General features: G+C 43.1%; 1 protein-coding gene across 3 annotated transcripts in view; it reads left to right on the top strand.

Moving 5' to 3' along the window:
* Positions 1-14,485, top strand: part of kif26ab (kinesin family member 26Ab) — an 88,853-nt gene that overhangs the window by 36,916 nt on the left and 37,452 nt on the right. For 2 of the 3 annotated variants that reach the window (XM_088087342.1, XM_042500467.2), the window contains exon 4: positions 7,600-7,811. In XM_088087342.1, coding sequence (XP_087943468.1) covers positions 7,600-7,811 — 212 coding nt within the window. Of the gene's footprint in view, positions 1-7,599; positions 7,812-14,342; positions 14,484-14,485 lie in introns of those variants that run through there. The other variant, XM_088087343.1, reaches the window with a different exon arrangement.

The following is a 14,485-nucleotide window of genomic DNA, read 5'->3' as shown; positions in this document are numbered from 1 at the left end:
CCGCAAAGACTATAGCCAACTACCAGCTAGCACATACATTCTGTTCTTGCGTGAGAAGAAATAACTCTCCATACATGTAGGCAGTGGTAGTCTGCATTTGTCATTCAAAAAGGGAAACAGGAAGACCGACAGGAAGGATTCGAGACGCTAGTTAGTCAGTTAGCACATTAGCAACACAACCTGATGTTGAAGGAACAAAGCATATTTACCATGTGCTAAAGAACAATAACACGATCAAATGCAAACTTTTTCTGCTGAATATCTAATGTAATTTAACAAATTTGTTTCGATCTTAAGCCCTCTTGACTTTAGCCGTTAGTTTAGTTTCCTCACTTCTGTTTCTTTTCTCATACGCTGAGCTGAACTGCCAGTATGAATTCATTCACCGATGGGCTCCGATACCGTCTCAACATGCTAAATTGGCAGGAAAAAGCTGGCAGGTACCAATGAGTGCTAAAGATGCACGACATGCCGCAAAAAAAGGAGGGCAGACGCTCACCGACGGTCATACACTGACCGACGGGCGACTGTCAGCTTGGTGTGTTCTGACAAGATCGCCATGCGCTTTGAATGTAATAAAATAGACTTTCTAGGGCAATGCAATCATGAGGAAAAGTGATTGCATATATTCCAAATATTCAACCTAAGTCAATTAAAATTAGTCATGACATACTTTGATAAACCATTTTTTTTTCTTAAAATTCCTCCCTTTATGCTGTAGCTTGCATCATGTTACGTCTTGTCATGACAAATGTAACTTCGGCTCTTTGGAGGAGATGAAGCCCTGCAGAGAACTGGTGAGTCAGAACTCTGCAGGAGTGCTGACCTCTCATTCCTCAGAAGTCAAGGAGTCTGAGTGATCTGAGGTCAGAGGTCATCGCAACACTAATCTGCTGACCTTCTCCTCAAGGGCATTTCGAATGACCACCCCACAGCGTCACCATAACTCTTCTCTCACGTTGGATAAGCATTCGTCTGTGTTTTGTTTGATGTTTAATAGACTTTTAAAGTAAAGACCCCGAGTTTGCCTTTAGTTTTATGTGATGAATTATGCTGTACCTTGTTTCTGAATTTAATAATGTGTTTTACAGGAAAAGCTGTAAGTATTGACATTGTCATTTTTTAGCATCTGGCTGCAGATATGAAGCTTTTTAGTGATGGGTCTCTTTCTGCATTGACAGGGACATCTGGTCTCAGACCTGATTGACAAACCTCTGTGACATTCTTCACCAGGCAGACTCAGTGTACAGACCAAACAGCACTAACTGCTAACATCATCAACTCCGCGCACTTTAATATTTCCCATCAGAAACATAAACCGTAAATTTTCTGCTCTAACTGTTGATAACTGCAGTCTGTTACGAGTCTTGGCAGTGTTATTCCTTTTCGACAATTGAAGACAGATTTTCACTCCTCCCTTTAATGTCAACAAGTGCCTTCAGAGATGGTTTATGGGCGGCCATCAAAAGCTTTTAACTGCATGTACGCAATCTAGGGCAAATCAAACGGCCTGGCACAGAAGGGAGACGCTGACTTGTGTTCTCCATCTATGTGTCTAAAAGCAATTAGTGGCCCTTGGAGCTGGGATGGGTTGCTCAATGCCACATATTTGAGGCTGTGGCCCTCTTTGGACAGAGAGAAATGTCCCTTCAGGATATGAAGTTACAAACACAGCAGAAATGGGTGTTATTTTCTCAAGCTTGTTTCTTTCATTAAAACCAGATCCCTCAGTATGACAAAAACCCACACACACTCACGAGTGTTGGGAGTTACGCTGTGCCGAAAGGCATAAACTTCAATTCATGATTCCCTCTTGGTTTCTCTGTGGGGAGAGCATGTGATGTTGCTCAGACAAAGAAGCAGAGATGGACCTTGTGTGTGTGTTGAGACAGAAATCCTGTCAAGCAGGGAGCCTGGGGCACTCCCCCACACAGCCCATTATAGGGCACCTTGAATCTCCCATTAGGGAAAAGGCTCTGGTTAACATCTGGAATGATGTTTGTGGTTGTTGGAATTGAAACTATCTGGCTTTCTCTCTGTAAATGGATGACACGGGTTCATATGAATGTAGCTGCCTTGAATTTAGCAAATGGCACTTAAATGTACTTTTTGAGTGTGTTGCAGAATCCCAACTTCTCAGATTTGAGCTTCAAACATTTAGAAGGGGAGAGTTCATCACCTTGTGGTCCTCAAAGCGCCGTGAAAATAAATTTGAAATACTCAACATCAATGTCTCTTTCCAGAAATCATGACCGAGTTACTTAAGGTAATCCAAAGACCTTGTTGTGAGCAGTTTCATGTAGGAACTATTTTCTCTCTGTAGAACTACACTCGCTGTCCCTCTACTAAAACTTTAGGTTTCCGTATCAGAGCAACATTCACAACCCTTTATCTTGGACATATCCCTGACAGATTAAGTAAAGATGATACTTTCCTCCTAAAGATCTTGCCGGCAGCAAGTAAAAAGGCCATTTCAAAATAGTGGCTTCAGAAAAACCGTCCCACTGCTGACCTACTCCATACAACTTCAAAAACAATTGGGAGTAAAATGGTGGTAAAGTTTGAGTGTTTTTAGCCAATGAGACAGATCTGTCATAATTACTATATGTATTATGTACTACACTCGCCACCATATCAACTGAAGAAAGATATAAAGAGAAGAAAGCTTGTGTCTACTCATGGATGAGAGGCTCACGGTTTGAGGGTGTAGTTCAGTAGAAAGAAAAAAGCTCCTACATGAAACTGCTCCTGCCAAGTTCTGTGGATTATCTTAAGCACCACAAGCTGAGTGCCGTGTAGCTCCATTAAATTAGAGAGAAAGCAGACATCTCTACGGCCAACAATAGTGGCAGAAGTTTTAAGATTCCTTACTTAAGTAAAAGTAATAAAGTAAAAAAAGTAAAGTCTTGTATTGAAAATGGTACTTAAGTAAAGTAAGTATAATCAAGAAAATGGACTCAAAGTATTAACAGTAAAAGTATGCAATGCAAAAAACAAAAAACAAAAACATCCCCAAAAAACTCAAAATGGTAAAAAAAAAAAAAAAATAGAAAAAGACTTAAATGTTTATCCAAGTAATTGGCATGTAAATGATCAACTGATTGATGAATCAACTAATTGTTTCATCTGGCCCTTTATAAACTGTTTGGTAATTTAATTTATAACAAAGGTATTTCATACCTTCTTGTGTTTTTATGAAAAAATCTTAATCTGTAAAGTAACTAACAATCACATAAATGTAGTGAAGTAAAAAGTGCAATATTCTCCCTGAAATGCTGTGGAGTAAAAGTATAAAGTACCTCACATTCATACTTACTGCCAATATAAATCACATACACAAAAAACAATCTAGACTGAAAAATATCACAACAGATAAAAGGAAAAATATATATTTTTAATTTTGGGGTGAACTGTTCCTTTAATGTAATTTAAAAAACAAATTTCAAGCTGTGCTGTGCAGCTATTCAAAGCAAGAAACTGATTAATCAAAATCTACAATTCTCCCTGTGCTCTTTTTGCTCCATAAATCGACAACCACATGTGCGCTCATCTGTAAAGACCAAGTGCTTTTGATCCAGGAGGGCTTCCGTTATTGGCCCACTGGTTGCCTGCTGCCACGACTTGCTCCATTGCCACCAATTTGAAGCCCAGCAGATGATCTTGGCTGCTGTTTCTTTGGTGCAGCTGTGCTCGCATGGCATCGTGCCACAGAAAGCGATGATGATAAGAGAAGAAAAGGACAGAGGAAGGAAGGAAAGAAGGATTCTTGCCCAATGGAGATGTTTGGTTTTTTTTGGCATTAGTGTATAGACAGTGGACATTTTCTCTCCAGATAGCTAAATGTCAGGGTGATTTACCTTAGTCTTTTTTTCACATGGTGGGACTCCAGTATTGTTAGAAATCGATTCTCTCTGTTGGTAACAGAGGCCAGCCAAGCACGACAGCCAGATTAACACAAGGCCTATTTCACCTCAGTGTAATCGTCTGTTGATCGCTGGGATCAAAGGTCACGGGGAAGTCCTGATACTCTCAGCAGCTAAGGAGACGGTAGTCTGCTGATAGGGTGCTGGCCTACGCTGCTCACTTCAGACTTCACAGGAAGCACTCTCCCGAACTCTTTCTTTCTTTCCTCCGACTCTCTCCATTATGTTCAAATCTCTTTCGCTTTGTCCCTCCAGACCCTCCCTTTTCTGCCTTTTCTTTCCAGTGGCAAACCAAGGCAAAGGGATCAGGGAGAGCTAGGGGTTAAAGGGTGGAAGGCCAGCTCATTACTGGCTCTCAGTGCAAACGGGCGAGCACACATGGCTCCACTGACACGGCCTAATTACCTGACCAGGGGATAGATTGTTCTTTTCAGCCAGAATCAGGGCCACTCCTGGTCCAAGGCTACAGAGAGCGGCCTGGCTGAGCGGCCCGATCTTTATACCAAGGGGAATACTCTTTGATAGGCACTGTGATGAGCTCAAGTGTGTGTGTGCGTGTGTGTGTGTGTGTGTGTGTGCACCAATATATGTGCGTTGGAGCCTGCAGATTATCAATTTTGAGCCCACACCCCACCTGTGAACAGCTGTCCCTATATGTTTCTAAAAATCGCTTTAATTTTAAAATCAAATTAATCAGTGACAGATTTGATGAGCTACACACATCCGCTTCACATCTGTGTGTGAAGTGCTCTAGCCTTTCGTGCCAAAGTGTAATGGGAGTTCCTAACCTGTCACCGACACCAGCATGGTGTGAGGCTTTCTGCTCTGGCGTCTGCGTGAGGATCTGTATTCGGCTCATTGCAGCCAGCTTTTTTTCTTCCCATGGTGTACTTCTAAAGTCATAACTCCACATACCACAGCTTGATATCAGACTTAACCTCCGTGATGTGTCTCACGGGAGCAAAACCAGACCTTTTAAAACAAGGCCGTGATTCTTAACTCTGATAACAAGCTCAAAAAGAAGAAACAGGGAAAGTGGGAATTCATGAATGTGCGCTGCAGGTCCACAGTTTGACAAATGGTCAGTGAAGCTTTTCTGGGGAAAGATAATACGCCAGACTGTGCTTTAGTATAGCAGCACATTGTACTGCGTGTAGCAGGGGCGGCACTCTGCAGGGCAATAGCCTCTCATGTGAATGTCAGAATGCAAGTATGTCCTCACATCCTGATCTATAGCATTCACATGTCAGGCCTGGCATATAAATAGTGCAGCTGTCAGCCTGTGTTGACAAATGGCAGATAATAGAAGCCCAGACACTTGATGAAAAAAGATTGTAAAGGATGTTATTTCAGTTGCCAAACATGAATCTAGGGCAAACACAGAGGTGGTAAATATGCAGAGGGCCTGAACTGTGTTTATAATACATGTCCTGTCAAACGGCACTGTGGCTGCAGCGCTGCGTTGCGCTCAATTCAAGGTCGTTGCTGATTACGCAATGCTCATGTGTCAGTGTTATAAATGTTTTTAGGAAAACTTTGGCCTTTATTTATTTAATTTCCAGTGCTGAAAAACCACAGAACCGGTTCTTGTCAGCTACTATTGATCATTGTCTCGCAGGATAAACTAGCGGCTCCGGTGCGGATTAACCTTTTGTCAGTATGGTGACTCCAGCTGAAGCGTAGCCTTTGAGTTGGCGTTTGGCTTGTATAATTAGCTCTCTGCACTACTTCAAATGGGCTGTGAGCAATCAGTGAACCACTGCAGGCTCCAGAGCTCCAGCCGAACCTTTACGCTCCATGTCCACTAAGCTGCTCCAGTTTTAGCTTCAAACAGAAACGGAGGGCTTCGTGTGTGACCGGCTTTGATTTGTTTTGCACTGTGCATCTGTCAGTGTTAAAGGAATACTTTAAACCCGAAATTATTATTTGTATATCACTTACACACCCCATGTTGCATTGAATTTGAGGATAAAACGCATGCTTTCACTGTGAACAAAGAATCCAAAAATGGGAAAAATGCGAAATGAATTGAAGTGAAAGGGGTCTATGTCTAACAACAGCAGAACTACATACATTTCGGTTACCTTGAATGAGCCTTGTAGGAAGTGGGCTCTGGTCCATGTTGCACCGTCATGTTTCTACAGTAGCCCAGTATAGATGAGCCAAACACTGACATGGTTTTCGTGTCAGCCATCGTCATTAGCAGCCTCTCTGTAATGAGCCAAACATTGTCAGAAAAAAATGTGAAACTGCTTTATTCAGTATTTTAACCAGTTTAAATTTCCGGGTCGGTTTTGGAGAGGGCCTCTTCGGATAATTTGGCTCCCGGTAAAAACCTCCTGACTCCTGACTGAGACTTAGATTTGTTATGTGTGACCCTGCCCAGGGCGACGGTCCATTGTGTGGCTGACCCAGCGACTTCCCCATCTTTTGTTCCTTTCGGGCTGGGCTCTCCAACCCCTTTTGTTTCCCTTTATAAGTTGTCAGTGTGGTTCTATTTTAGATTACTAATAAAAGATGTTTGCTTTTCCCCCTGCAAGCGTTGTTTCGGCCTCTAGCTGAGCTTTTGTTTGTTTAGAGAGGCCGCAACAGATTATACTTCACGCACTGTGTGAGAGTTTGTAAATGGATGTTTTAATATAGTTTTGCTATTATTAAACACAGACCCCTATGACTTAAATTCATGGAGGCTTTTCTCAGTTTTTCAGTTCTTTGTTCACAGCGGAGGCATACAAGAAAAATAAAGTTCTCTTTGTGATGTCAGCACAACACGGGGTGAGAAATTGATATACAAATGGTCATTTGGCAGGTGAAGTAGTCCTTTAAAAACCTTTTCAGCCATATTTATATTTTAAACTTATGATGCTTTGTAAAAACTGCATCATCATCACAAGAATGATATTTTTTATTCATATTGTTAGAAATGTGTGCAACAAGAAACAAGAAGCTTTCCGAAATATGGTTGATACGTGTTTGTCTTTATCTAGCTCTAAACCTACTGTGTTGTTGATGCTACTGGTATAGTGCTTCATAGATGACCTTGTGCAGCACTTGTGTAACACATATGAAGACATACAGGTATCCAATGCAGCCTTGGCATTAGTTCCCAGAGCCCAAGGGCTGAAACAGATGCAGCTCACCTCTGTTTACTGTTCAGCTTCCAGAGCAGGGTGTGCCCACGCAGGCACAGCTTCAATGCCTTGTAAACATTTATGGAACAAATCTCATTTTTCAGATTGTTGTTGATGTTGTTTATTCCTGTTGAGACTCACTCTTAGGTAGTCCAAGTATAACTCACTCTGCGGGATGAACGTTCTTCATTGCTGAAGTGCCAAATTAGCCATGGAGGTATAGATATAATTGGGAGCGGAGTGAAGTAAATCGCTTGTGATTTAATTACTAATTATATGTGGGTTATCCCTTAATTACAGTAGGTTACAGCCAGAGCAACCTCAAGAGTGTTGCCAGAATCAATGAATGGTGCAGCATCCTTGCTGTTCTGTAGGGAGCTCTCTGCTGTGGATACTGCTGACTCCCGCTAACCGGTGCCGGCTGCAGCAGCTGCCTGTCCATCTGTGGCACAGGGGGAGTAAATGGAGTGGAAGGAAGGTGGGCAGGAGCAGTAAAACTTGGAAGTGATGGTTGTAGTCTTATCTCTGTATCTGTGTGTCAACAGGCTCCGGGTTTGATGGGGGAAGCAGACAGGGATGTCACAACCTCGGAGGCCCCAGTCACCACCATGACCAGCAGCAGCAGCAGCAGCAGCAGCAGCACCCTGACGCCCTGCAGACTGAGGAGCTCCAGCCAACCGGGACTCCCAGCACCCGTCACCAATACATCCACCTCCCCCTCTCCTTCCTCATCTGCGGCAGCCTCTTTCTTCATTAGGTAAGCACCTCCCTCTCCCCCCCGGTCCTGTCAAATCACACCACAGCTGAGTCTGTCAAAACGTTCAGAGATTAGATGGAGCTGATGCGGTGCTAAATGAAGTGTTTAGTGTTTGTGTGCATACACACCTGCATGCGTTCAGGCTGCTGTGTGTGTGTGTAGGTGTACAAGAAGAAGAGATGTGCACTGACTCGCCTTCAAATGTCTGTCGAAGGTCGTTGTTCATGGCGTTAACTTCATGTGGGATGCCTATTCCGTGGAGATGTTGTTCTTGCCATGGTTGAATTATAGCATTGCCTTGGGATACGCACCATCAGGGGACTAACTGAACCTTTAGTTACAGGCACCACTGCCCATGAATGGATAATAGAATTACATAATTCGATATGAAGAGGGTGTGTCTCACGAAGGGGCTTAGGTTAAAGCCGAGTATTGTCCTGAGGTATTTGTTTTGCTTCTTTGACTTGAAACAGCTCTTCAGATTTTGCAGCTTTGCAGGACAGTTATTTTGTATCTCGGTGAAACCATTAGCTCACCGTGTTTCTCTGGGCTGAGCGAGGCTTTTTCAGCACTGCTTGGCTCTGGTGTTGTTGTTGCCCCGGAGAATACTTCACCCTCTCCAGGCGGGTGGATGGCTGGTGCAATGTGCTATATTGTCAGTGATAGATTTCCCTGGCAGGCTGGCCAGTGCATACATTCCCTGCCTCTTCTCTCCGAGGAGTGCTATGCCATAATGAATGTCGGCTAAAGGGAGGGTGGCTGAGAATGATGCATAGGACCATTGAAGCTCTGCACCACAGGAGGTGAAGGGACTTGTGGAGTGTGACAGGAAGCCCATGGGGGATCACTGTGGAGCTTAGCTTTTCTCCAAGCACCCCAAATGGAGTTTGTCTTGCCAGCTTTCAAAGGGTCAGTGAGTATATCAGTGGGACCATGAAGCCTCTGCTTTGGCATCTTTTACACTGCCTGTTCAAGGTGGGAATCTTGTGCTGTTATGCCATTCGCAGTTTTGTGTAAAGATTACGATTTTGGAATGAGGGGACAGAGTTGTCTTGCACTGGAGTTAGCAACAGCACAGAAACTGTGTGTGTGTAAACGGGACAGCCAGCAGGATAGCAGCATTGGCAGGATGGGTGTGACGTTTTGACATCGTGTTATGTGTGTGTGACCCACCGCAGGAGATTTAAAAGGCAGCTAGTAGCAGTTAGTAGGTAACGCAAAGAAAAAGAACAGCAGCCAAAAATGTCTGCTAATTGTGTAGGGCTGCTCCCCTAAAGCTGGAGATTTAAATCATCATTCGGAGACCCCGCAGTTGACTGAGACTGCTTCAAGTCAAACAGTCTGGGGTTTTTTAGTTTTTGTTTTTTTCGCTTGTTAGTGTGCTGTGCAGTGTACCTCTGGTGAAGTTTTGGCCACCAAATTTACTGTGGAGTGAACGCTCTCAACTTTCATGCTACTCTTTGATACATATAGCTGCAGGCAGTGAGAAAGAGGGAAAGAGGTGAAGAAGAGGTAAATAAACAGCTCACATCAAGTTTAAACGATACAGTATCTGGCTATTGTTAAATATCTAGTGCCAGCAAAAAAAACACAAAACGTTGTGCATTTGCAATCCTTCGTTAGTGCCGTTACCTTGCTGCTGTCACTCTGAAGGTCCTGTTGAGCCCTGTTCAAACTTTCAAACTTTATATGGAAAAAAAGGAATATTTGTATTAAACTGCCAAATTAGATAGATCAAATAGATTTGACTTGCATCATTTTTGGTTGGGTGCAGTCACAAAATTGTGAAAACAGTGAGATTCGGGAGTTTGTTGCCCTCTGAGCAGAGGACGAGATCAGTCGCCATATAACAGACATGGTAAATGATTGTTTTTTGCTATGTTATGCCATTGTTACCGTTTATAAAGCGCTGCTGACGTGTATGTTATTTGTCACAGTAGGTGCTGATGCCAGTATACTATCTTAAATCACACACTGGAGTTGCATGATGCAGTTGTTGTTTATTTCTGTGTAAAAATTCAAAGGCAGCACAAAGAACTTTGTTGTGGCCCTATAACACAATGTTTACGTAAAAAGGGCTTTTGGCTAAGGGGACATTCCAGATCCTCCAGTAAAAATGCAACTTCCTGTGCGTACCACTTCCTGTCACAAGAGCAGTAGTCCTGCACAACAACGAGGTGCGGCCCCTCTGCTAGACAGGGTTAATTCCTGACACTGATTTATTAGGTCTCATGTTTTCTTTGGACCTGAGCTCAAAAAGAGTAGCGCAGAGAGCCGAGTCTAGCCAGCCAGTGTGGGGAAAAAGAGGGAGGTGGACTTGTTTTTTCCCCTGCAGCAGGTCCTGGTGGTGCAGAGAGGTGGTGTAGGTGGAAGCACAGTAAAAGGTTACACCTTTCATTTCATCCCAAAGATAATTTGCTGCCAAGAATGTGGTGTTTTACTTGGCTTGGTGAAACACAATGATGATGGGCCAGCTTTACACAGCATCACATTCCGCAGACACAGAAAAGGGTGTTAGAGATGCTTGATTTGAAGCACACACCCTTTTCCTGACCCTCTGCAGCTGTAGCCTGCAAAACGAATATCATCACCATCATCTTGTTGTTTCATCTTTTTGTACATCGCTGCTGATTGAAATGTAAATCCCTAAAAATCCAAACAAATTGAATCAATCAACAGATTTTCCTTTGTTGAGGGCTTAAATTAAAAAAAAGTGCTTGTGTCCTTCATGTTTTAGACTTGATTGAAAACTCATATCTGATTAGTATTCCTTTTTGTTCTCGAAAGATACAATTAGTAGGATGCATGTGTAAATCCTGAGAGCCCGGGATGTAGGAGCAGAATAACCAAACAGCAGTTTCTACCCCAATGGAGTGGAAGAGGGCTCCTTAGACACTTGTCTGACATTCACTAACACCGTTCCACTCAGAGATGAAATTTTAATTAGAATGCAATTAGCTAGAGTCTAGCTGCTTTAGCTAGTCTGCTGCTGAGAGAAAAGAAGAGTGCGAGGAACAAAAGCGATTTGTCGTTTAATTTCTCATCGCAAAAATAAGTCAACCATTCAACTGGTTACCAAAAAGCATTTAATTTTTTTCATTTAAGATGTCTGCTGAGTTGAAAAATCATTTTAGGATAAATGTTGATTTGATAACCGCAGAGACCAGCAGGTCAGAGACAGATTTTTGTGTGTACAAATTAGTAATATGTCCCCTCAGGATAACAATTGGTGCCCCTGAATTACTTAATTGTGCTGCTGATTAACTTTCCTTTCAAGTAAGGTAAAAGCATTGCAGGGATAGTTCAGATTCTTTGAAGTGGGGTTGTATGACGTACTTATCCATACTCAGTGGATTACCTAAAGCACATGGTGGTCGAGTACTTCCATGGAAGCTAAGCTGTACCACTGTGGACGGGGGCAGCAAAAAGTGTGTGTTAAGCGACCTAAAAATAGTCACCACTGAAATAATTGATATTACTTTAAGTGTACATTGTATTTAGAGTACTTTTCAAAGCTTTACTTTGGTGTCAGACAGCCCTCTCTGACTGGGAAGTGAACTGAAACAGAAAATCAGTTCTGTTTATGACAGCAAGTTAAAGTGCTGAAAATATTCTGATCTGTTTTGCTGCTGCCTCCTCCACAGTAGTACATTGCTTAGCCTCTGTGGCGGTACTCTTTAAACTGGGGGCATGCTGTCAGTCTGTAAGTAATGCACTATGGAGAATTACCTCAAACAGCCCCACTTCAAGAAATCCGAACTATCCTTTTAAGTTGTAAGAACTAAACCTGCAGATTGTTTTTCAGTGATAAAATCCTGAAACTTATTTTATGGATAAGAGATTTTCAGTGTAATTTGAGTGGACACATTATATTCTTTTCATATAAAAGTGCAGCTATGAATCTTATCTTGTGATGCCTCTCCTTCCCTAAACATGAAAACGTGTTTGATCACATGATCAATGAATCTTTATGGCACTGGGGAAATTCCAGTTATGAAATCATTCTTTCATCCCGCTTCCTGTGTCTGGTAATTGAGGAAAGCTTAGAGATGACCCCCGAGGTCAGTAATGACCAATTGGCAATTAGACTGACTATACAGTTGCGTGGAGACAGGAAAAGTCAAGGGTCAAATTCTGACCGGATGGCGTGTGCATGTGTGCATATCATTATGTTCGTGTGTGTGTGTGTGTGTGTGTGTGTGGGAGAGTATTACTCGGGGGTGGGGGTAATGAATTTAGAGCTAGTGTTCAGTTGACTAGCACGTTAAGCGCTGATTGCCTTGTGACAGAGCATATGATTAGTGTATTGACAAAGAGCTGTGTAATGAAACCAGGCGGAGCTCACAGCAGGGGCGAGACGGTATGGCTAACTGCCGCCTTGCACATCCCTCTGCCCATCTTTCTGTTCCATTAACACCTGCTGATTGTGACGGTGTGTTTATTACCCACCGGCTCCTGGGATTTCTCGGTGCACACTGCTGAGAGGAGTTGGCTGCTCAGTTTGCAATCTACTTTTCTTACTGTGCTCATTTCAGCGTATCAGCATGACGCAGTTACCATGGTCTATTGTTGTACCCTTGTTTATGTTTGTTTAAAGGAGTCTAGTTTATTTTGCTACCTCACACTAATCCCGCTCCAGAGAGTTATTATGATACACTCACTCTAAAGATAAATGAATGGAGTATAGAAGACCGTGGAGACTCAAGAAGTTGGCTGAGATTCAGAGGTGGCACAAAGGCTGGCGGGTGGGCTGTTTCAGGGGCAGGACGGACAGCTGTTTGCTGGAATGCGGCCCTGAAGGAGTGTCACGAGGAAGTGATTTTATGGCCGTCCATCGCCGCCCTGCAGCTGCTGCCCAGGTGAGTGTTTGCGCAGTAATGACTGTGATTGTGCAGGAGGAATCCTCCTGTAATTGTGGCAGCAGGGCCATTTAGCCTCTGTTCTTCTGCACACACCAGACCCTGCCTTTGTGTCAGCAACGCTTACTCTGCCCTTCATCCCTCAGGCTCCTCTGAGTAACCATAGAAACAAGTCATTAGCTTGTGGGAATAAAATGCGACTGACTTTTTTTTTTTTCTTTAAAAAGTAGAGAATGGAAATCAGGAAGTTGAAATAGCCCTCTCTACTCCACTGGTCTATAATTTAGTCAGAGCGAGAGGGATGAGCATCTCTTCAATAATGAGTAATGCATGTTGCAAAGTGGAGGCGCTGCAGGGTCACGAGTGCTCGTTCTCGTTCTGAATAACACATGTTGGATGCCTTGCTGAAGTCCATTGTTCAATCAGTTTATTGTTTGATTGTGTATGAAGTTTCCATGAGGAACTGGGCCACTGAGTCCATCCTGTCTGTATAGACGAGAAGCATGTGTTGCAGGGAAAAATACAGAACTAACTTCTTTCACAGTCCTGGTGATCCATACAAGATGTGTTGGACTGATGGGTGATGGGTTGCACTAAGCTCCGTAGAGCTGGGGGAGAGGGGGCCTTCAGAATTCTACCTCAAAAATACAGCTGTGATCAAAGAATAACTCATGTTAAATCTCGATGTTAGATCTCTTCATAGTGGTTTTCATTGTTTTCATTAATTTTGTTCAAATCATCAGCACTCTATAACAAAATTTGATATTTATTCTATACAAACAACAAAAATAGTAAATAAACTCTGAAAAAACGTATTCCATTTACTTGAATTTTTGTTATATACAGATATGTAAAAATAATAACCAGACAATATGTACCAGGGTTACGCACACAAATGGGTGGCGGCCCACCATAACTAAAACATAAACTGTCACTTTCTGATTGTATATTTATAGGTGGGCTGTTGAAATATAAATACTGTTTTCTCACCACGCTCTCAAAGTGCAGAGTGTACTCTGGGCACAGATGGAGTAGCGATAAACCAGGTTCAGTGACAGTGAAACTGAAGCACCAATTGTGCTGGGTCCAAAAATTTGCCTTCACTTGTGCAGCAGGTGCTCCATTAATCTGATCAGCTCTGACTGTATCGACAGATCAATAATCAAACCAGCGACTCAAACTCTTTGCTGACTGCAAATCGAATTCTGCCTGCGCTGTGTTCATAGATCTGCAAAAACATCCAATGACACAGAATGACAAAAAAGGACACACACACACACACACACACACACACACACACACACACACAACCATAAAGTTTGCTGAAACCCCCCACCCTGTTGTGGGCTACTACCACGTTCAACGTGAAGTCTCTATTTGATCATGCAATGAGATGATTCAATACATGGTTCAGTTGAGACACAAAATCTGGCTTTAGGGCTTGTCGTAATAGCTTGCACTGGAGCCCACTGTGACTACTATACACCGCTGATCCATACAGATACAAAGCAGGACAGTGCTGAGTGTGGTTGGCTGTGCTGTGATTGACAGCAGGGATCTCTTGTCACTGACAAATAGGCAGGGCAGATTATGTGGAGCAGAGGGGTCTGCTGAGCACGGTGGATCTGGCCCACATGGCAGGGGGATAAAGACACAGAGAAGAACGATGGTGGCTGCCTGCATGGGACGAATGTGCTTGTAAATGTTGTGATTCAGACTGCGTGCTCGGGCTGATGCTCAACTCTGACAGCATCAGAGGCAGGAGGTCTGCGCCTGTGGAGAACAATATTGGATTCACTACCATGGGAGTCAAGT

The sequence above is a fragment of the Plectropomus leopardus genome, chromosome 14 (assembly GCF_026936395.1).
Source record: "Plectropomus leopardus strain MGB_pleo_1.0 chromosome 14, ASM2693639v1, whole genome shotgun sequence".
NCBI classification, from domain to species: domain Eukaryota; kingdom Metazoa; phylum Chordata; class Actinopteri; order Perciformes; family Serranidae; genus Plectropomus; species Plectropomus leopardus.
The sequence above is the reverse complement of the archived record's forward strand: the minus strand, read 5'-3'. Positions and strand labels throughout refer to the sequence as shown.